This window comes from Aquarana catesbeiana, linkage group LG03 (genome assembly GCF_042186555.1).
Source record: "Aquarana catesbeiana isolate 2022-GZ linkage group LG03, ASM4218655v1, whole genome shotgun sequence".
NCBI classification, from domain to species: Eukaryota; Metazoa; Chordata; class Amphibia; order Anura; family Ranidae; genus Aquarana; species Aquarana catesbeiana.
In genome coordinates, this window is record NC_133326.1 from 520,332,331 (window position 1) to 520,355,407 (window position 23,077).

Below are 23,077 nucleotides of genomic sequence, written 5' to 3' on the forward strand. Positions count from 1 at the left end.
AGTAATGGTACTAACAAGGAAGAGCTGAAAGAACATGTTGCAACTAATTTGTGTAATTTGCAACAGATCAGTAACATGACTGGGTATAAAAGGACATCTTTCAGAGGTTCACCATTCTGTGGAAAGCTGCTTCTAAGAATGTCGATTAATTTCAGCATAATGTTCCTCAACGTAAAATTGCAAAGACAATATATCATCATGTACAGTACATCATTTCAAAAGATTCCAAGAAACTGGAAAAATCCTCAGTGCACAAAGGACAAGGTGGAAATGCAATATTGGATGCTTCTGATCTACAGGCACTCAGAAGGCACTGTATAAAAACGGGCTAGATTCTGTGGTGGACATCACTTCATGGGCTCAGGAATTCTTCTATAAAATCACTGTGAACACAGCTCACTGTGCCAGCCAAAAATGCATGGTAAAGCTCTATCATGCAAATAAGCCAAATCTGCACATGATCCTGAAGCACCTCCATTTCAAAGTGAGAAAACTGTCCTGTGGTCACACTAATCCGAATATATTTGGCAGCCATGGGTGCTGCGTCCCCCAAACTAAAGAGGAGAGGGACATTCCAACTTATTAGCACCATCTCTGATGGTATGGGGGTGCATTTGGATTGGGCAGCTTGCACATCTGGAAAGGCACCATCAATGCTGAGAGATATATCTAGGTTTTAGAGTAGCACATGCTCCCATCCAGACAGTGTCTTTTTCAGGGAAGGCCTTGCATATTTCAGCAGTGGTTAACTGGCTGGCCTGCAGTCCAGACCTTTCACCAATTGCAAATATTGGGTGCATTTTGGAAAACAAAATACTACAAAGATCCAGAACTGTTCAGCAGTTAGAATCTTCTTCTATCAGGCAAGAATGGAAGAACATGGCCGTGTCCCAACTTTTCTGAGATGTGTTACTGCCATCAATTCCAGACCTTTTTTTTTTTTCTAAAATGGTACATTTTCTCAGTTTAAACTTTTGATATGTTTTCTATTGTAAATAAAATATGGGTTTACAAATCATTGCATTCTGTTTTATGTAGATTTTAGACAGCGCCCCAACTTTTTTGAAATTTGGGTTGTATATTAGTTCTGCCATGTACAAGCATACAGCAAAATGCAAGACTTTGAGGTGAGAATTGACAGAGTAAATATGTCTGTCACTCAATCACTATTCCACTGTATCTACAGTATGTAGGTGTGGGAAATCTGCTGACATTAGTTTTTTCCCCAGAATGGGCCAGCCTGACGATGTGTGTTTTTTTTTTGTTTTTTTTGTTTTTTTTGTTTTTTTTTGTTTTTTTTTTAGGTGCCATTACTGCAAGTCCTCCTGTCATGTCTCCTCGCTGCGAATTCCGTATGCCTGCAAGTTACTGTTCCAAGAACTGCAGTCTATGAATATCATACCCAGACTTAAACTGTCAAGATACAATGAATGAGAAAGTATTTGTTTACAAGACTAAGGCTGGGTTCACATATGTGCAAATTGGATGCGAGTTTCTCCGCATCCAATTCGCATGAGATGCGAGTGTGATCAGCTCCCAGTGGAGCCGGTTCACACTGGTCTGGGATGGCCATGGAGCGGATTGCAAAAGGGTCCTGTGCATGTTTGGGTGCAGATCAGGTCTTAATTCAGGCAAAAATTCAGACCTGAATTGCACCTGAACCGGTAAACAGACACACACCGGACCCTAGGCACGAACCTGTGGCCGCACATATGTGAACCTGGCCTTAAAGTGGACATGTCACTTGTGCACAAGGATGACTACCATTTTATAAACCAAGTTTAGCACATTTCACGTTGTGCCTCTGGAAACATCACTATAAAAGCCATGTCACAGCTTACCAGAACAACTCGAAGTTCCTTGTAGTTAAAACGCCTATTATTTCAGCCACTGTAAATACTAGGGAAAATGTTACAGGATACAAATTTTAGGCACCTCTTCTTGTGTCTTAGGGCCCATTTACATTGTTCTCCTGCATTATGGTACATTACTTCACATGTTATTGCGTGGTATTTGCACCTTAATGTGCGTTGAGATAAGGCAGCCCATTAATTTTCCTTAGGCTGCCAATGTAGGTTATAATGGAATTGCAACATTTTTGCGAACACAGTACACCACAATCCATAGATGGTTCATCTGTGTGTTTTGGTGCTATAAAATGCAGGTGTGTCGAGCAGTGTACAGGTGCCTTAGAGTGGCATGCAGTATGAATGCATTCATTAATGTGCATTGTGGTAAAATGCGTGTCCCACCAATATAGTGTACATAAGCATTTAGGGTCTAAAACAATGGACCACAGCTGAGGGACCAGGATTGGAAGTATGGCCTTTGACAAGCTTGTTCCTGTTCCTCATGGTAGAAAAAGACTGGATACTACACTGTAACACTTTTTCGGTTCCAGCCTTTTGTTCCTCAGTTGTTGTTCTTTAGTACAAATTGTACTCGATTAATGCGGTGCAGACAGTTCCTTAGGTAAGCTTGGGTAAATGGGGCCTAATAATAATAACAGTGATAACAGTAATGGGGCTGGTAATCATAACGCATTTAAAATTGGCTGCATCCATAGTGTAAAGTGACAGGTGCACTTTAGAAGCATAAAAGGAATATGGCAGACACTCACTTTTTTCCATACTTGTTGCTGTCTCTGGGGGCGTGTCCTCGGTACAAAAAAAGTGTACATTTCTGTTTCTCACATGTACAAAGTAGTACATAGTTGAGCTTTTGTATTTATACCTGTAACATAAAAAGATTTTTGGAAAACACTGAAAGATGTTTGATGAGAAGTTTTTGTTGATTATTTATGACAAATGTACAGTCTGCCAATGTCAAATAAACAATATACTGTATGTGGTGTTTTTTTTGTTTTGTTTTTTCCCATTGCTGTTCAGTTGTAATGAGCTGAGGTTCTAGACCCCCGGTGCCCAACCTGCAGGCCTTTGGTATATGATGTGTGGCACTTGAACCTCAGCAGTCTGTAGTAGGAACATTGCTTAGGGTAATAGCATTGATCTCTAGCGGCCATGTAACATGTTCCCAGCTTCGTTGTTTCCTCTGCAGCATATCTCCAGCCAAAAAGTAGCATGTCCTCACCCACTGATCCTCATTTCCTTTATTAGGTCTGCAGTTTCTGGCAGTCCTCTCATTATTTAAACTGAACATTATGTTGATGTCAGGGGCCACATTTGAGGCCCCCTCTAGCTTCTATATTGACAACCACTGTTTGAAGTTGGTTTGACCCAAACAGGTGGGAAACTGTCACATGATAGCAGGCTGCTGCTGTAAAATTCCCTGCCTTGCAGCTGAATGTAACAAAAGAATGGAGATGACATTGACAATGGCCAAGTTTGAATGTCATCGGCCAAATATGGCCTCTGGCCAAATTAGGACAATGGTATCACCAACATCTCCACCCTTTTGTTACAAGGCAACTAATTCTGCAGCTGATTGGACCAACAGCCTGCTTTCATGTATCATTTTCCTGCAGGCTCAAGCTGAACCGAGTTTATCCTGATCTTTAGCTCATCCTTGCAGGTAAAGGGGTTAAAAAAAAAAGCGATATTTCCTTCTTGCTCATTGAGGAATGCAGAAAATCCTAAACCTTTTGGTTATACGGCCGCCTACAGGGCAATTGGGCACTTTCAAATGAAAATATGTAGGCCAGCCAAGGGTGTAATCCCTCCCACTACTAGCATGCCTCAGCTTTTGCTAGTATCCTAAGAGGATGGATGTCCTTTCTTGTAAAGTCGAACCTGTGTATGTGTGTGTTTTTTTTGATCCTTTGCTTCTGCACCCTCACCTTCATATTCGTTACCTGATTTGATCGTGGTCTTAGCAGCTACTGAAGCATTTACTAAAGAGACTGTCTAAATCTGAATTGCTCAAGTCCTTGGTGGATGAGCTATCCTGAGGTGTTTAAGTATATTGCTATTACTCCCAAATTTAGAGATCATTTAGGCCCTTATAGATGAACTCTGGGAATGTGATTCGTTGGGGCAAGCTCAAACAGAGGTGGCTGTAAAGGACAGATCGCATGGATGAAGGGAGACTGCTGGAGTCAGGAGTAAATATCAATCCTTATATGTGCACTTCTAGACTAAGCAAACATTCAACCCTTGCAGTGTGTGTGTGTGTGGTGGGGGGGGGGGGTGAGGGGGGGGGGGCGCGGCGATGCCCAGCGTTTAGTTTCACTGTGCTACGCACTGAATCAATGAGGATCAGCCTGTTCCTTCTACCAGTGCAATTTCCAGCCCTAGGTCATGTAGGGCAGCACCCGCTTTTCTTTTCCAACTGTTTCTGTACAAAGAGTGGAAGTGCCCAGATTGGTTGTTTGCTCCCTCAAAGTGTTTCATGGCCTTGTATCCCATTGCTGCATATTTGTTGAGAAATGGTCTGTTCCGTCTGTGGATCCTGCCATATCTTGCCTTAACAAGGCAACTATTGTAGCGATGGAGAATGCACCTGCTTTTAAGTAGTCAACCAATAAGAGGTGAAAGGTTTTCTCCTGGCCTCTGTTCTTGTTAGCAGGTCCTGTCTTGTACCCTATTCTACCTGTGATTTTACCTAATCAGACAATGTCTGACTAGATGAAAATCCTTAAAAGGATCTAACCACCATTGCCATGGACTCTCTGCTTGTAGAACATGGAAGACTCTCGCCTTCTTTCTCGCACGAGTCCCATGAAAATTATATGTTTTGGACACTGTGGAGAAAGTGCTGAATTGCAAAGCTTTCTAGTAAGACATGTTTGATACGCCTGCCCTTCAAGGAACAATGCCTCACTAAACCAGCCCTAGATGTTCTCATCTACAGTGCCTTGAAAAAGTATTCATACCCCTTGACATTTTCCACATTTGGCATGTTACAACCAAAAATGTAAATTTATTTTATTGGGATTTTATGTGATAGACCAACACAAAATGGCACATAATTGTGAAGTGGAAAAAAAATGACAGATGGTTTTCTTTTTTACAAATCTATAGCTGAAAAGTGTGGCGTGCATTTTATATTCAGCCCCCTTTACTCTGATAACCCCTAACTAAAATCTAGTGGAACCCTTTGTCTTAAGTCACCTAATTAGTAAATAGAATCCACCTGTATGTAATTTAATCTCAGTATAAATACAGCTGTTCTGTGAAGCCCTCAGGGGTTCATTAGAGAACCTTAGTGAACAAACCACACCATGAAGGTTAAGGGACACACCACCTCTCCAATGTTTAACTTTTTCCAAGCCCCAGAATTTCAGCCATCTCGGATCCCTATTGTGGAAAATTCTAAAATGTTTAGAAACGTGTTTTTAAACCTCTTTTGATATTATTTACGTGTTCGGCTATGCAGACTCCCATAGGTCTGGAGGTTCTCCTTACATACTGGAGTCTGCAGTCACACTGTAACATGTACACCACCCCTACGGTGTCACACGTAATGAGGTTTTTTTATCTGATATTTCCTGTTAGTGGCAGAAGCAATGAACTCCTTCCTTTTTTTAAGATTGTGTTCACATTGCCTGCATACTGGGCATTTCCCACAGGCGTAAAATCCAGACAAGAAAGTAAAAATTCTACTCTCTTTTATCACAGGAGTATCCACCACACTCGGGGCTAACATGTCCCTCAGAGTTGGTGGTCTCCTGTAAATAAATCTCGGGCGAGGGGGTAATACTGTACCTAAAATTCTATCTTTTTTCAAAATTTCCCAATGCCTCATGATGAACCATTCTTGATCTTGCAGACCCTGGGATTTTCTTCTTGCCTAAGGTTGTCTGCTTTCACCTAAACCAGAACATTCTCCTCCCATCCCTTTTATCAGGCTCAGCTATATCAAATGGAAATTTCTCTCCATTGGATGTGGTTTGAGCTGTGTGAGTATCTCTTGGCCACTGCTTCTTTCAGAAAGACTGATCTGAGATTCTAGCGATTAGGGTCAAATCTGCAGACTTGAAAAATGTGCTTCAAGCAGATCTCTACAGGAGCCCAAAGTTAGCCTGAGATACTTCAAAGTACTGTTCCATCTACTTCCAGTAGCTCCTGCTTTGCTTATGGATCAGTTCTATAAAATTTTATAGGGAAATTCCTGACACCTGGCCTAGGCAGATAGAAAGCAGCCAAATGTTCCAGAAGATGATCATACATAGGGCAACAATAAACCAACATCATTGGTTCAATAGGCACATGACAAATTTTGGCAAAAAAAAAATGATGGTGTTATGGCAAAAACGGTAATGTAGACGCAACATGGTGTAAGACGTGTGGTCTCTGAGCTCCTGCCAGTACCCCTAATTAAGCCATAATCCTGAGCTTCCTGCACTGGGCAACCGGCTGGACTGTCTCCCCGGACCACCTGGGACAGAAGAATCTGACCCCTGAGGGGGAGGAACGTTCGGCGTCTCGAGCGGAGCGGCGATCTCCCGCTCGGCGGCAATATAAATCGAGACCGCGGCTTCGGCCTACTACCGGAGGCCGCGGCCATCTTGGTCCTCCTTACTGACGGCCCTGCCTGAAGCATTCCACACCACACAGGTACCCAGCTACTATACAGCCTTCTGGGAGGACTGGGCTGCACCCTTCCCTCTGTCTGCTACCTTGTGTACCCATCAGGGGCCCGGGGAGACTGATGCTCACAACCGGCCTAGTCTGCAGCCTGAGCCTACACAGGGTGACCGGCGGCCATCTTGGCACACCTACCCCATATATCTGAGCTGTGCACATGGACTGTGGCTTTGCCGTCCCCATCTAGACAGTGCCCTCTCATCCCCTGTATCTGCCAGTGCATCTGAAAAGGAAGGGGGGGATACCTCACACATTGACTCTGCAAGATCAGCTCCTGACCCCAGATCGAGCGAACGAAGCCGTTATGCCATTCCACCAGCTTTTACCTACCCGGCCATGAGCTATCGAAAAAGAGGCAAGTACAAGGCATCTCTCAAGCCAAATCCGGCGGCACAAATCGACCGATATCTAAAAGAAAAGTCCAGCTCAGGCCGGGAGGATCGTGCTGGGATAACACGTGGCGGGGCCTGCTCGCCATCTGCATCACCTGACAGCATGGCGGCTTCACAGAGTACAAGTTCACAGGCCCTCACGGGGATCCCGAATCTGCTAAACCCATCGCTGATCAGCCAACCGGCAACAGGCCCGTCTGTGCAGCTACTTAGCGATGACTCCGACATTAGAGCACTGCTGAGGGCTCTGCCCACTAAAGCAGACATGGAAGCTCTCCCCACCAAGGCGGACATGGAGGCACTTGTACTGAGAGTAGAGGAGCAGCACCGTCGTGACCTGCAGGAGGTCCGGGCAGAGGTACAAGAGATTGATGAACGGCTAACTAAAGAGGAGGCCTCAATGGGGGCTCTGGAGACTCGAGTAACACTACTGGAAAGATCGCAGCAGAGATATCTGGAACAGCTAGCAGAGGTACAGTTGCACGCTGAAGACTTGGAGAACCGTAGCCGGCGCCAAAACATACGGTTTAGAGGCATACCAGAAGCCACCGGCCCGGAGAATCTAATAGAAACAGTGAGGGCACTAATACACACAATACTAGATGGTGCCCTTCCCGCCTCCCTGGAGTTCGACAGGGTACACAGAGCGCTTGGCCCGAAACATACGGACATGGAACGTCCCCGCGATGTGTTATGCCGTCTCCACCGGTACAGTCATAAGGAACAGATCATGCGCGCAGCGCGGCTCAAGGGCCCGGTAGACTTTGACGGTGCACAGATTTCAGTGTATCCAGATGTGTCCCGTGCAACCCTCTTGAGGAGAGCAATGCTGAAGCCATTGCTGGAGAGAATAAGCCGAGCAGGACTGTCATACCGATGGGGATTCCCTATACAACTGACCGTCCGGAAAGGAAACGAATCCTTTACTCTACGCCGACATGCCGAACTCCCGGACCTTTTTGCCTTCCTGGGAATGGAGCCGGTTCTGCTGCGGGACTGGCTTGGTCCCATACCGAGCAGGGATTTCCGTCCAGCCCCTCAGAGCGCATCATTGGGTCTCCCTCGTCGATCGACAAGGCGCAGACAAAGAGAGCATACTCCGATAAGAAGTAGGGATCCGGAGCCGTGAGACCAGAGATCCCATACATGTAAGTGACTGACAGCGAGAGGTGACTGTGTTACGGGACTCGTAATGTTTTTCTTGGTAATCAACGGGCTCAGGGATACTGAACTTTTTCCCCTCCCCTCTGGAAGCCGACTGTTTTGGGGATCCGCTCCGATCCCGATAGTATCCCTCCTCTGCCCCTTACATTTTTCTTTTGTGATCAGGAGAGTAGTACTGCCGATCCCCTCTCCTCTCCAGGACTGTGATGTGTGACCATACTAGAAATATTACATCCCTCCTCTCCCGGGGTATGCCATGGAGTGTTCCACCCGATACGCAACCATATCACCAAGTAGATAGGGGACTCCGGCGGAGAGGAGGTAGCGGTCTTATGGGGTGGCGTGGTTGCCCTGGGACAACATGAGCCATAAACTACAGCAAAAGTTTGAAAATGCTCGTCACAGGTTAAGAGGACAACCACTAACAAATCTTTTTTTTTTCACACAGCAAATTGAGAGGACTCTAACCCCCTCTCGACGGCTAGGAATAAACATATGGAAGGTAGTGTGTGTTTTGGAGGTGGAGGCACTGAAGGGGAGGGATGAGGGGTGTCTAGAACATAGCAGGAAGTGGGGAACAGGATGCGTATTTGCAGTAGACGTGCAGCGTTGCACCGCCTCTTAGTGAATAACGGCTTGGCACAGGGGCTTTCTGTTAATGGGGGGTCCCTTGTATCGCCATGGTCAGAGATGATGCACCCTCCCGGTGAGAGTCACGCCGGGAAAGGGAACACGCTCAGAAAGATGGCTGTTGCGGGGCTGCACGTCAGATTCCAGTTGCACCAGGGAAACCAGTGAATGACGCATGGGGGGAGGGGGGGAGTCTGTTACTGTTATAAATGTATGGTCCCTTTAACACAGATATGCTCTAAGTTATGCTGGTTATTACACTGTTTTGCCTCATCGGCGCTCTGGGGGGTGTCGAATTTCGCCTGCTGCACACTCATATAGTTGGACGGATACAAGGGTTTCCCAGTGTGACATCACTGGAATGTAATTAACTGATTGCAAGCAATGGGGTGTAGCGGGCGACAGAGGCATTCCCCCTAAGTCATAGTTTTCAATCTGTAGCTTGTCATATAGATAGCAGGATAAAAGTCCAAGATACTGATGCTTATATGCAGGTTCATGAGAACTTCTCGTTTTCCAGTTTCAATTTTTCTAGTAATATATGCTAGTGCAGGATGGTTCACTTGTCTTATATTTGTTCTTTTTTTACATATGGGTCTGGTTGGGGAGCTCTCGACCACGGTTGTGTTCAGCCACTACCCCAATTAGGACAACACCCCTCTGGGGCTTGATTTAGTAGTCCTAAGGGTGTTCTGAGACTAAGTCTCCCAAACGCTATAGGCGTTTTAGTTTCTTTAGTTTCTTCTTCCACCTATTTTTTTTTTTTTTTTTTTTTTTTTGGGTGCACTGATACTTTAGTGACCCACTCTCCACTTTTCTGCCCTCTCTTTCTGCTTTTTTCTACTTACCCCCCTTTTTTTTTTTTTTTTTTTTTTTTTCTTTCTGTACCCCTTTCCTAGGCCTAACCCGCATCATGGACTCCAGGGATACTCTCCGATTAATGTCTATCAACGTCAAGGGACTTAATACCCCTGAGAAAAGATCTATGGTCTTGGCTAATTTGAAACAAGCGAAGGCCCATATATGCTTTTTACAGGAAACTCATTTTCGAGCCGATGCAATACCAAGACTTCCAGACCGCTTTTTCCCAACCGCATACCATGGGTGCTCGCCCGAATCTAAGTCAAAGGGGGTTAGCATTATAATACGTGCCGCAACGCCGTGGACACTGAAAGAACAGTGGAATGACAATGAGGGACGGGCATTACTGGTGAAGGGAACCTTGGGCGGCTCCTTGGTAACTCTAGTGAATTTGTACTTCCCCAACACTGGTCAGATTAGATTCTTTGAGTCTATCCTGACGAAACTACAAGACTTTGCTGAGGGAGCAGTGGTGTTGGGAGGAGACCTCAACTTCACTATGGACCCACACCTAGACGCGTCGAGGCAAACTTCCCAAATCTCTTATGCAGCACTCAAGCGCTTAAAAAGGAATTTTCATGCCTTTCACTTGGTTGACGTGTGGAGGGTGCTGAACCCGACACAGAGGGACTACACCTTCTATTCTCACCCTCATGATTCCTATACGAGAATCGATCTTTTTATGCTTCCCCAGTCCATGCTATCTAGGGTAAGATCGGCAACTATAGGGCCCATCACTTTCTCAGACCACGCGCCAGTCTTTGTTGACATAGACCTCATACCACATGTACCTAGACAATGGCAGTGGAAGCTTAATGACTCATTACTTCAAGAACCTGAGGTGGTGGAGGAGGTGGCGAGGGAACTTAGAAACTTTTTTTCAGATAATATAGGTCCGGATAGTACACCTCAGATGATCTGGGAGGCACACAAGTGCACTATCAGAGGAATACTAATTAAAATTGGTACTCGCCTCAAGAGGGCGAGGTCTCAGCAAATCCTTGAACTCTTAGATAAAATTAGGGTATTGGAATCCATACACAAACAATCCCTTGCACCTCAAGCGCTTGTGGAACTTACAACTCTGAGAAATCAATTGAGATCACTGGCGATGTTCAAAGCTAAGGCAGTGATCGCGAAATGCAAACGCACTTTCTACGAGCACAGCAACAAATGTGGTAAATTGTTAGCAAGGGCCTTGAGAGCCCAGAGGGCACAAACGTTCATACCTGAGCTCATGGGAGAACAGGGCCACAAAGTACATACTACGGAGGACATTGCGGAACAGTTCCGCAAATATTATACCTCTTTATATAACCTTCCACAACAATTGTCGGCTAGTGATAAAATAAGAGAAAGGGAGGCTATACGACAATACATCCAGAAGTCAGGTCTCCCTCGGCTGCCTGATGAGGCGTTAGCAACTATGGAGGAACCTATATCGGAGGAGGAGGTAGCATTGGCCATCACCCGTATGCAAAAAGGTAAAGCCCCGGGCCCAGACGGATACTCGCTGACATACTATAAGACATTCGGGGGTATCCTGACACCACACTTTCTTGCGGCCTATAATGACACTGGGGAGGGGACGAGTTTCCCTCAGGATTCATTACGGGCATTCATTTCGGTGATTCCAAAGGAGGAGAAAGATCCGTTGCACTGCCAGAATTATAGGCCTATATCCCTCCTTAATGTGGATCTAAAGATCTTTACCAAAATTCTATCCATGAGATTATCGGAATGGATCCCGTCAATTATCCACTCAGATCAGGTCGGATTTGTGCCCTCCAGAGAGGCGAGGGATAACACCACGAAAGCTATCAACCTTATTCACGCAGCACGAACGAAGGGAATCCCGATGCTACTTCTCTCTACCGACGCCGAAAAGGCGTTCGATAGGGTGAACTGGCCCTTCTTGACCGAGACCCTGTATCACATAGGACTGGGACAGAGGATGATGAACTGGATGTTAGCTATATATTCCAGACCATCGGCTCAGGTGAAAGTAAACGGACTGTTGTCCTCCCCTTTTGATATTACCAACGGGACGAGGCAGGGGTGTCCCTTGTCCCCTTTAATATTTATCTTAGCATTGGAGCCCTTTCTCCGTACAGTGAGAGACAATCCCAACATATCAGGGATACACCTGGGGGACTCATTGTCTCCCAAAATAGCGGCCTTCGCGGACGACCTGCTCTTTTTTATATCTAATCCCCTAGTCTCCATACCTAACTTGATGTCAGAGCTCAGGGCATACGGTAAATTATCTAATTTTAAAGTTAATTTCCAAAAATCGGAAGCCCTAAACATATCCATGCCAAACTCATTGGCTAAACTGCTGCAAGCAGACTTTCCCTTTAAGTGGGCGGATTCCAGTATCAAATACCTGGGCATCCGTCTACCAAAGAAGGTGGAAGACGTATTCACTTTTAATTTTCCCCCCTTGCTGAGAGACATTAAAAAAGATCTGCAGAAGTGGCAATCGGGTTTGTGCTCCTGGTTTGGTAGATGTAGCATAGTAAAAATGAATGTTATGCCCCGCATTCTATACTATCTCCAGACTCTACCCATTAGGATCCCAAAGGCTTTCCTAAGAGCAGCAAATAGGGAGTTGACCCTGTTTATTTGGGCCAGAAAGCCCCCGCGGCTCGCTCAATCAATCCTACGGTTGCCAAAAATGCTCGGTGGAATTGCTCTTCCAGATGTGGCTCTCTATCATTCAGCCTGCCATTTGACAAGAATAATCGACTGGTGTCGCCATGGGACACTAAAACAATGGATTCAAATTGAGAAGTGCTTGACGGGTATGGAGCTAGAGGGACTGCCGTGGTGTCAGCAGAATCTACCAGTCCGCATAACGGATCATCCTACAGTGGGTGAGACGTGGCAAATGGCCCAAAAAATATTTAGAGAACACTCGATTGTGCCCGCTCCCTCACCGCTAACCCCAGTAACGGATAACCCTGCCTTTAGCCCAGGAGTGAACGAATCCAGATTCCAAGCTCTTAAGGGGTGTAACAGATCGCAGCTCCGTCACTTCATTAGGAATGGGAAATGGATGACCAGGGAGGAACTAATGGATGATCCCCTCCTGGCGAGTCTTTCTTTTTGGCAAAAGGTCCAATTAGCGCATTTTCTTAGAGCACAGCCCTCACCGGCACCTTTCTTGCAAGCATTGACAGCATTCGAACTTCTTTGTTCGGAGCAGGAGCCGTTGCGCCATGCCATTTCATTAACTTACCAGCTCCTCATCTCACCCCCCGAGGGATTTAGACCTCCTTATCTGGCTAAGTGGGAACGTGTCTTGGGAATAAAGCTAAATGAGAGACAGGCAGAGAGAATATTTCTCTTTACCTATAAGACTTCGATCTGTGCGGCCCAACAGGAAGCGGGGTTCAAGGTCCTATCACATTGGTATTTCACACCAGACAGAGTGCATCGGATGTTTCCTCAGAGCACGGATATTTGTTGGAGGTGTGGGGAGGAAGAGGGCTCTCTTCTTCACATATTCTGGTCTTGTAGGCTTCTTGCACCTTTTTGGTCAGAAGTACACCGGATCACACAGAAGTTTACAGATAGGGAGCTGCCCAGGACCCCCGAATTCTTTTTATTACACCATCATGAAATACCAAGCAAAGCATACAGGAAATCAATCCTGCCCTCATTGATTACGGCGGCGAAAAGTTGTATTCCCCTATTCTGGAAAAAGACGGAGCCCCCGGGTATTGCGGTATGGTTGAAAAAGATAGTTGATATCCACAAAATGGAGGACCTTGTGGCCATTGACCAGGGACGTAGTGAACAGTTCTCTAAGAAGTGGTATTATTGGCTCCAGTTTTTCTACTCAGAAGAGTATGCAAGGCTGGCGGCCTAGATATTTAGTAAGTTGGAGAAATTGAAGGTGGAGACACTGCGGGTGTGGCTGGAGAGGGGGGGCTCTCCCACTTCCCCCGCCCCCCCCCCCTTTTTTTTTTTTTTTTTTTTTTTTTTTCCTTTCCTTTCTTTCCCTCTCGCTCTCTTATCTCTCTTTCTCATCCCTCTTCCCCTCGCTCTCTATACTTTCCTCGTCTCCTTCTTTTTCCGTTCTTAGTCTTTCTTTGTTCGCATACTACGGTATGCGGATAAAGGAAAAGGAGGGAGAACATAGAAAATTAAGAAAAGAAAATACAACAAGAGGTAATACGTAATAGTAAACCTGGCACAGCGGGCCTCCTTGAACTGTAAACCGGTCAACTAGGGTGAAATTGAATAGGAGTATACACGTTATCAGGTTATATTGCTAGTCAGTAAGGATTAATCAGTAGAACTGTATGTAAAATGTGGAGAATTGATGTGCCCGTTCTATTGATGTTTGTATATTGCTGTTTGCATGCCTCTTTGTAAATAAAGAATTTAAAAAAAAAAAAAAAAAAAAAAAAAAAAACGGTAATGTTTCTGAATTAGTTCTTTTGAACTTTATTTATGAGGAAGCACTTGCACCAAGTATGCGCAAAGAACCATAAACCATAGGTACCAACTAAACCTGTCAGATCATTGAAAGATTAACTCTTTTACTGATAGAAAGCACAGTGAGTCACATTTCTTGTAAACCAGGGCTATAATACGTTATGCTTTTACAGTTATGTTGCACTGCTGGTCTAAATGGAGTTCAGGGACTGCCAGAAATTTCCAGTTGTGGAACTGCAAGTAAATAAAACACATACTTGATGGGCAGTGTACCTACAGCAGATGAACATTGTCAGCCTTTAAACAGCTGACTTCGAGCGGAGATGTTTTCAGACGTATCCAGCAGGTGGCAGTGAAGAGCACTTGAATGTAATTCTTTCTTGAATGTCTTTTGGTGAAGCACAACAGAGCCTTTTTAGAACAGAAGGTATTTACATGTCTCATTCTGTCACAAATCCAAAAACATAAGGGGATTATTCCTCATTTCAGAATATTGGATGGAGCCATGCAAATCCTTCCTTTATGCTTCCGTGGTCAACTGTAAATCCAGAGCTGCTGTTTTACAGGTCAGATACAATCTAATATTATAGAGCTACTCATTCCTAACTACACTGGAGTTGCAGGTTTGTTGGTCATCATCAGTGCAGTGCATGGAAACAATGGCTTCTTTGGAATAGAGCTTGGGGAGCAATAAAAAGAAAAAAGTACAACCTGGTTATGGTGAGGTTATTTAAAAGGTGTCAAAAAGCCTTCCACTGGTGAACACAGCGGAGCCAATGGCTGCCTCTGTCTCAGCAAAGCCTATGAGAATGGAAAGATATAACAGAGCCACATCAGATGGGCACAGCACTGGATCAAGTAAGGACTCGGGTAAGTATAAGGCTTGGTTTACATATGTCCGGCCGCGGTTTCCCTGCATCTTTTAAAAGGAGTTTGTGCAGTTTTGTTCAAATTTTTGCTTGAAATCGCACCTGAACCTTACTGAAACATGCACAGGACTTTTAAAAAACGCACTGTGCCAGGCCCGCAGATATGTGAACCGGCTCCATAGAGAAGGCTGCCAGTTCATATGTCATGCGAATTGGATGTGGTTCAGAATGCATCCAATTCTCATATATATAATCTGAGCCTAAGGGAGGGTGAGAGATACCTTAACATTTTCTACCCTACTGCAAGGGAATGCATTAAGGTAAAAAAAATGTTTAGGCTTTAGAAGCTGGCCAAACAATCATTTTAAGAACCTTTGATTTTTAAATCTATAGTGGGGGGCAAATCGATATTTGTTTTTTGACTGTATTGATGAGAAAAAATTGACGGCACAGTAACAGTAGGTGTGGTTTTTGTTAGGGAAATTGCATTCACTCCAAATTGCAAGCAAAAGCAAATTCAATTTTGAGATACTTTCGAGCGACATATGTCAAGTCATCAAACTATTCTGAGAATTTTCATACGAATGATTGCCAGTGAAGTTGTGCTGGGATAAGCTGAGTTTGAAGCTGAACTCAAGTCAAACAGATGCATACACATATAGTGGGGACAGAAAGTATTCAGACCCCCTTAAATTTTTCACTCTTTGTTATATTGCAGCCATTTGCTAAAATCATTTACGTTCATTTTTTTCCCTCATTAATGTACACACAGCACCCCATATTGACAGAAAAACACAGAATTGTTGACATTTTTGCAGATTTATTAAAAAAGGAAAAACTGAAATATCACATGGTCCTAAGTATTCAGACCCTTTGCTCAGTATTTAGTAGAAGCAGCCTTTTGATCTAATACAGCCATGAGTCTTTTTGGGAAAGATGCAACAAGTTTTTCACACCTGAATTTGGGGATCCTCTGCCATTCCTCCTTGCAGATCCTCTCCAAATCTGTCAGGTTGGATGGTAAACGTTGGAGGACAGCCATTTTTAGGTCTCTCCAGAGATGCTCAATTGGGTTTAAGTCAGGGCTCTGGCTGGGCCATTCAAGAACAGTCATGGAGTTGTTGTGAAGCCACTCCTTCGTTATTTTAGCTGTGTGCTTAGGGTCATCTTGCTGGAAGGTAAACCTTCGGCCCAGTCTGAGGTCCTGAGCACTCTGGAGAAAGTTTTCATCCAGGATATCCGTATACTTTGCTGCATTCATTTTTCCCTCGATTGCAACCAGTCGTCCTGTCCCTGCAGCTGAAAAACACCCCCACAGCATGATGCTGCCACCACCATGCTTCACTGTTGGGACTGTATTGGACAGGGGATGAGCAGTGCCTGGTTTTCTCCACACTTACCGCTTAGAATTAAGACCAAAAAATTTTATCTTGGTCTCATCAGACCAAAGAATCTTATTTCTCACCATCTTGGAGTCCTTCAGGTGTGTTTTTTTTTTTTTTTTTTAAGCAAACTCCATGCAGGCTTTAATGTGTCTTGCACTGGGGAGAGGCTTCCGTCGTGCCACTCTGCCATAAAGCCCCGACTGGTGGAGGGCTGCAGTGATGGTTGACTTTCTACAACTTTCTCCCATCTCCCGACTGCATCTCTGGAGCTCAGCCACAGTGCTCTTTGGGTTCTTCTTTACCTCTCTCACCAAGGCTCTTCTCCCCCGATAGCTCAGATTGGCCAGACGGCCAGCTCTAGGAAGGGTTCTGGTCGTCCCAAACGTCTTCCACTTAAGGATTATGGAGGCCACTGTGCTCTTCGGAACCTTAAGTGCAGCAGAAATTATTTGGTAACCCTGGCCAGATCTGTGCCTTGCAACAGTTCTGTCTCTGAGCTCTTCAGGCAGTTCCTTTGACCTCATGATTCTCATTTGCTCTGACATGCACTGTGAGCTGTAAGGTCTTATATAGACAGGTGTGTGGCTTCCCTAATCAAGTCCAATCAGTATAATCAAACACAGCTGGACTCAAATGAAGGTGTAGAACCATCTGAAGGATGATCAGAAGAAATGGACAGCACCTGAGTTAAATATATGAGTGTCACAGCAAAGGGTCTGAATACTTAGGACCATGTGATATTTCAGTTTTTCTTTTTTAATAAATCTGTAAAAATGTCAATAATTCTGTGTTTTTCTGTCAGTATGGGGTGCTGTGTGTACAAAAAAATAACTTAAATGATTTTAGCAAATGGCTGCAATATAACAGAGTGAAAAATTTAAGGGGGTCTGAATACTTTCCCTCCCAACTGTACACAGTTGAAATACAATATATATGCGCACTGCCCATAGCTTTAACAAGCATTTATCAGGCTTCAGTTGGAGTACAATGAGTAGGTAACTTTTGGGGTGAGTTCTGCAGCCATTACAACACACTCTAATAAATGCCTGCTGATTATGATGTCCAGACTAGTATTTCCTAACTAGCAAATATTACCACTTCGTCACCAGATCCATTTTTAAAACACATGATAAAATTTACATTTTAGGCCTAAAAAATTAGTTAACACCCCACAAACAGTATATTTTTTGTGAAAGCCAAACCCTGGAGAAAAAAATCTTAGTAGTTGCAATTTTTTATGTCATATGATATTAGTGCACATGTTTATCAAATGTAAATTTTCAGTTAAAAATGTGGTAAAGTTAATTTTAGTGTACCCAAGCACAATATGTTACTCTGCTTATAGATACCCAGTATGTCAAGCCTTATAATTACACATGCCAGTGAAACGGCAACACATTTTCGAACCCAAAGTTGTCCATAGGCATTGCTTTAAAAACTTTGCATGTCATCAGTTTAGAGTTAGTGATATTAAAGCAGAGTTCCACCCAAAAGTGGAACTTCCGCTTAATTGCTTCCTCCACCCTCCGGGCACCTTTCAGGAAGAATGGGGGGAACGGGGAACTTTTTTGACAGGTCCCCCTCCCCACTTCCGGTAGACGGGGCTGCGGCACCGTCCCTCAGAAGTTCAGCCCCCTTCATCCGCAGCCAGTCCAATCAGAGCGCTTCGCACAAGCACAGTAGGGAACCCTCCATGGAGCCCAAAGGCTTCACTGCCGGGTTCTCTTACCTGGAATGGCGACGGCTGCACCTTACAGACCATCCAAAGATCGGCTGGGGTGCTGACATCAAGGGCCCCCTGGACAGGTAAGTGTCCATATAGTAAGCAGCTACAATATTTATAGCTGCTCACTTTAAAAAAAAAATTTCCAGGTGGAACTCCGCTTTAAAGGTTCTGTGTAGTGGTTTTGCACATATCAGCCCTGATCCTCCTCTTCTTGGGTCCCCCGCCAGCGCTCCTGACCCCTCCTTCCTGTCATCCTGTCAAGTGCCTCCAGAGCAAGCAGCTTGCAGGGCCCAAACAGGCATGCTCCCGAACCGCTGCTCTACATTCAGACACTGAGCTGTGGCTTGGCCCCGCCCCCTCTTCCCCCTCCCCCTCTTCCCCCTCCCCCTCTTCCCCCTCCCCCTTGGCTCACTGGTCATGATAGCTCCCGCTGCTGTCTCAGCCAATAAGGAGAAGAGTCCCCATGGAGCCGATGCTCTCGTGCCCATTGCTGGTTTGGGAGGGAGCTCAGGTAAGCATTAGGGGTGGCTGCTGAACACAAGGTTTTACACCTTCATGCATAGAATGCATGAAGATAAAAAACCTTCAGCCTTTTGAACCACTTTAACTGAAAAATTGGCCCTGGAATTTATTCTCTCATTTGCAGCAATCTGTAAGATGTAGCACAATCGTTTTCATATGCAGACACGTGTTAAAGTTCTTCTGTATGTGGGGACATTTAAAAATGTTTTTTTTTTTTTTTTTTACTATTTTTCATTTCATTTTTTTTTTTTAAATTAACTTTATTACTACCACGTAAGGGGCCCAATAACGACAGGCTGTATTTACTCAGACATCAGGGGTGTATTAGACCCCTGATCTTTCCCCTGCCCTTCACTGAATCTAACAGAGCACAGATATTTAGTCAATGCCAGTATTAGGAGCACACCTGAACACATTTCTAGTCTCAACCCTCTGTCACTTTTGTTGCTCAGCTTGGTCTGTTAAAGGAAGTTGAAAATAACACTGCCTGACTCACCAATTAAAAATAAAGAAAAAAGCTTAAAAGAAAACAAACACAGCAACCACATTCAAGGATTTGTAAGCTGCAATATATTACTTTTGGGTTTGGATATGCTAATAGCCAAAGCCTATGTATTTAATTATGGATATACAGTAGAAGGGAATTCTTAGAGCTTTTGTTTTTATTGATTTCTGGTTCCATGTTTGGGGGATTTTCCCACACTTCCTGTCCAGATAACAGGTGTCAGACAATGAAGAAAAATATATTTTAGGCCCTGTTACCATACTGTAAGACCCCATACACACTATTAAATTTTCTGCGGATTTTTGTCTTCAGATTTACCAAAACCATGTAGTGCAAGTGCCTGCCTTACTGCACACAAATTGAAACTCTTAAAGTTTGACCTCATATTATATGGTGTTGGTAAATCTGAAGACAAAAATCTAGGAAAATCTGCAGAAAATCTAATAGTGTGTATAGGGTCGAAGAACGCAGGTTTACCAGTAAGGCCCTATTCACACTGCAACACTCCCTGAAGGTGCAGTCCAGTGTGCTGCAAAAAAATGCAGCACAGGACAGAATTGCATGTTACTGTACAGCAGCGACACCCGCTCTCCTGCTGTACATTGACATGGATGACGTCATTTTTCTAGGGAGCTGTATGACGTGCTGAAACATCGGCTCACTGCAACCAGAACGGGCAGGGGCAGCGTAAACGGGCCCTAAGAGGGACAAAGACAGCAATGTAAACCTGACAACATAGGTTGTTAAGCCCTATACAAACAATTAGATTTTCTTCAGATTTACCAATACCATATAATATGAGGTCAAACCTTAAGAGTTTCAATTTGCATGCAATCAGGCAGGCACTTGCACTACATGGTTTTGATAAATCTGAAGACAAAAATCTGCAGAAAATCTAATAATGTGTATGGGGGCCTAACACGCCCACACGTTACTCAAAACTTGTAAAAAAAAAGTTTCTTCTGGAGCTGGCCTTTAAAGCTAAAAATCCATTCACTACCTATTTTCTTCCCCCTACATTTACCTGAGTCTTCTACCTATCCAGTGCTGTGCCCGTCTGCAGTAGCGCTGCTCTTTCTTCCTGGTCTCACAGGGCAGGTTGATAGCAGCGGGAGCCATTGGCTCCTGCTTCTGTCAATCAAATCCAATGAAAGGGGGGGGGGGGTGGACACAAAGTAGCGCTGTGTGTGTCTGTGGACACAAACAGTCCAGCTTGGGAGTGAGTCCCCATGTCTACCCCATTGCAAGTGGCTTGCTATGGGGCAGACACAAAAAATAGGAGCAGGGAGCGCTCGCGGGGGGACCTCAGAAGAGGAGGTTCGGAGGAAAAAGTGCAGCGCTCTCCTTTAATAAAGTGTATTCAAATTATAGTGCATAAATAAATATCTAAAAAAAAAGTGTAAAAATCATCTGTATATAATAAATTTACGTGAGTCCATCTTTTCTTTTAACTATATACAAAAGTGAGTACACCCCTTACATTTTTGTAAATATTTTATTATATCTATTCATGTGACAACACTGAAGAAATTACACTTTGCTACAATGTAAAGTAGTGAGTGTACAGCTTGTATAACAGTGTAAATTTGCTGTCCCCTCAAAATACTCTATTTATTGGCGTATAACACTCACTTTTTCACCATGATAGGAAGTCTCACTGTATGTAATCTGTCGGCGCTCGTCCCACCCCCCTCCCTGTCCCCACTAGGCTGCAGATGGGCATCGTTCAGGCTGCACTGATGGCAATGGCGAGGCTGCTGCATTGATGGCAATGGCGAGGCTGCTGCATTGATGGCACTTGTGAGGCTGCAGATGGGCATTGATCAGGCTGCATTGATGGCAATGGTGAGGCTGCAGATGGGCACTGACCCTTATTTTGCTTCAAAGTGCCTTATTTAAAATTTAAGTTTTTTTCCTGAAACTTCCCTCTTAAAATGAATGTGCGTGTTATATGCCTGTGCTTGTTATACGCCGATAAATACGGTAACTCAACACACAGCCATTAATGTCTGAACCGGTGACAACAAAAGTGAGTACACCCCTAAGTGAAAATGTCCAAATTGGGCCCAAAGTGTCAATATTTTGTGTGGCCACCATTATTTTCCAGCACTGTCTTAACCCTCTTGGGCATGGAGTTCACCAGAGCATCAAAGGTTGCCACTAGAGTCCTCTTCCACTCCTCCATGGATACCCCACAGATGCTCAATAGGGTTCAGGTCTGGAGGCATCCTTGGCCAGTCCATCACCTTTACCCTCAGCTTCTTTAGCAAGGCAGTGGTCGTCTTGGAGGTGTGTTTGGGGTCGTTATCATGTTGGAATACTGCTCTGCGCCCCAGTCTCCGAAGGGAGGGGATCATGCTTGGCTTCAGTATGTCACAGTACATGTTGGCATTCATGGTTCCCTCAATGAACTGTAGCTCCCCAGTGCCGGCAGCACTCATGCAGCCCTAGACCATGACACTCCCACCATCATGTTTGTCTGTAGGTAAGACATATTTGTCTTTGTACTCCTTACCTGGTTGCCATCACACACGCTTGACACCATCTGAACCAAATAAGTTTATCTTGGTCTCATCAGACCACAGGACATGGTTCCTGTAATTACATGTCCTTAGTCTGCTTGTCTTTAGCAAACTGCGGGTTTTCTTGTGCATCTTCTTTAGAAGAGGCTTCCTTCTGGGACGACAGCCATGCAGACCAATTTAATGCAGTGTGTGGGGTATGGTCTGAGCACTGACAGGCTGACCCCCCAACCCCTTCAACCTCTGCGGCAATGCTGCAGCTCAGTTTCAGGGTCTTGGCAATATAGCCTAGGCCATCTTTATGTAGAGCAACAATTCTTTTTTTCAGATGCTTAGAGAGTTCTTTGACATGAGGTGCCATGTTGAACTTCCAGTGACCAGTATGAGAGAGTGAGAGGGGTAAAACCAAATTTAAAACACCTGCTCCCCATTCACACCTGAGACCTTGTAACATTAACAAGTGACATGACATCGGAGGAAAAATGGCTAATTGGACCCAAATTGAACATTTCTACTTAGGGGTGTACTCACTTTTGTTGCCAGTGGTTTAGACATTAATGGCTGTATGTTGAGTTATTTTTGGGGGACAGCAAATTTACAATGTAATACAAGCTGTACACTCACTACTTTACATTGTAGCAAAGTGTCATTTCTTCAGTGTTGTCACATGAAAAGTTATAATAAAATATTTACAAAAATGTGAGGGGTGTACTCACTTTTGTGAGATACTGTATACAGTCCATCAATAAATGATTCAATGTCCGTAAAAAAAGTGCAATCCCATACATCAGAAACTCTTCAGTAATTGCTTCTGATCACCACAGTGCCATTTACCCCACCTATGGGTGTCTTCTCATCTCCTTTAATGGACCTCACTAATTACAGGAGGTTTATCTGAGCTTTGCAGTGTTATAAGTGGCACCACGCCCATTGGCTGTACACTCCAAATCCATGGCTCTCAGAGTGGTGTCAATTATCTAGGAGGCAAGAGGAAAGAACCATAGTGTAAATCACAAATAAAAAAAATATTTATTTCCATATAAAAATCCACTCACACATTTTAATTGGTATTCCCACCAAGCACATCTTATGTTGCGATTTCTCTGTTTAATTCAAGAGTCTTGCGTTTATGAACATTTTGAAGGAAAGGCACTTTGTCTTGGTGCTCAATTTCACCTCTGTTTACATTACTGTTCAATGATTGTGCCTTACATGACATTGTTACTTCAATAAAAATATTGAAAAGTAAAAAATAAAAATCCACTCGAATTTCAGCTGTAAAAATACGAGCAATTTGCAATACAATCCTCTACATACACAGCTCCACCTGGTCCCAGCGTGATTACGTCACCGCCCACCTCACACGTAGCGCCCCCAATGGGCTTTCTTAAAGGTTCAGGCTCATAACCACAGCACAGAGCAGGTAAGTATAAACCTTTTTTTTTTTTTTTTAGGTTAAAAAAAAAGGAGGCTTTAGAATCACTTTGAGTTTTGTTGGCCAACTCTGTGT

The 23,077-nt window shown here is 44.3% G+C and overlaps 1 protein-coding gene across 1 annotated transcript in view; it reads left to right on the forward strand.

Annotated features, from left to right (window-relative positions):
* The window catches only part of POLR3B (RNA polymerase III subunit B), a 179,488-nt gene extending 176,642 nt beyond the window's left edge, over window positions 1-2,846 (forward strand). The window contains exon 28 of the mRNA XM_073621205.1: window positions 1,305-2,846. Within this exon, the coding sequence (XP_073477306.1) occupies window positions 1,305-1,434 (130 nt within the window). The 3' untranslated portion in view covers window positions 1,435-2,846. The remainder of the gene's footprint in view (window positions 1-1,304) is intronic.
* The last annotated feature ends 20,231 nt before the right edge of the window (window positions 2,847-23,077 follow it).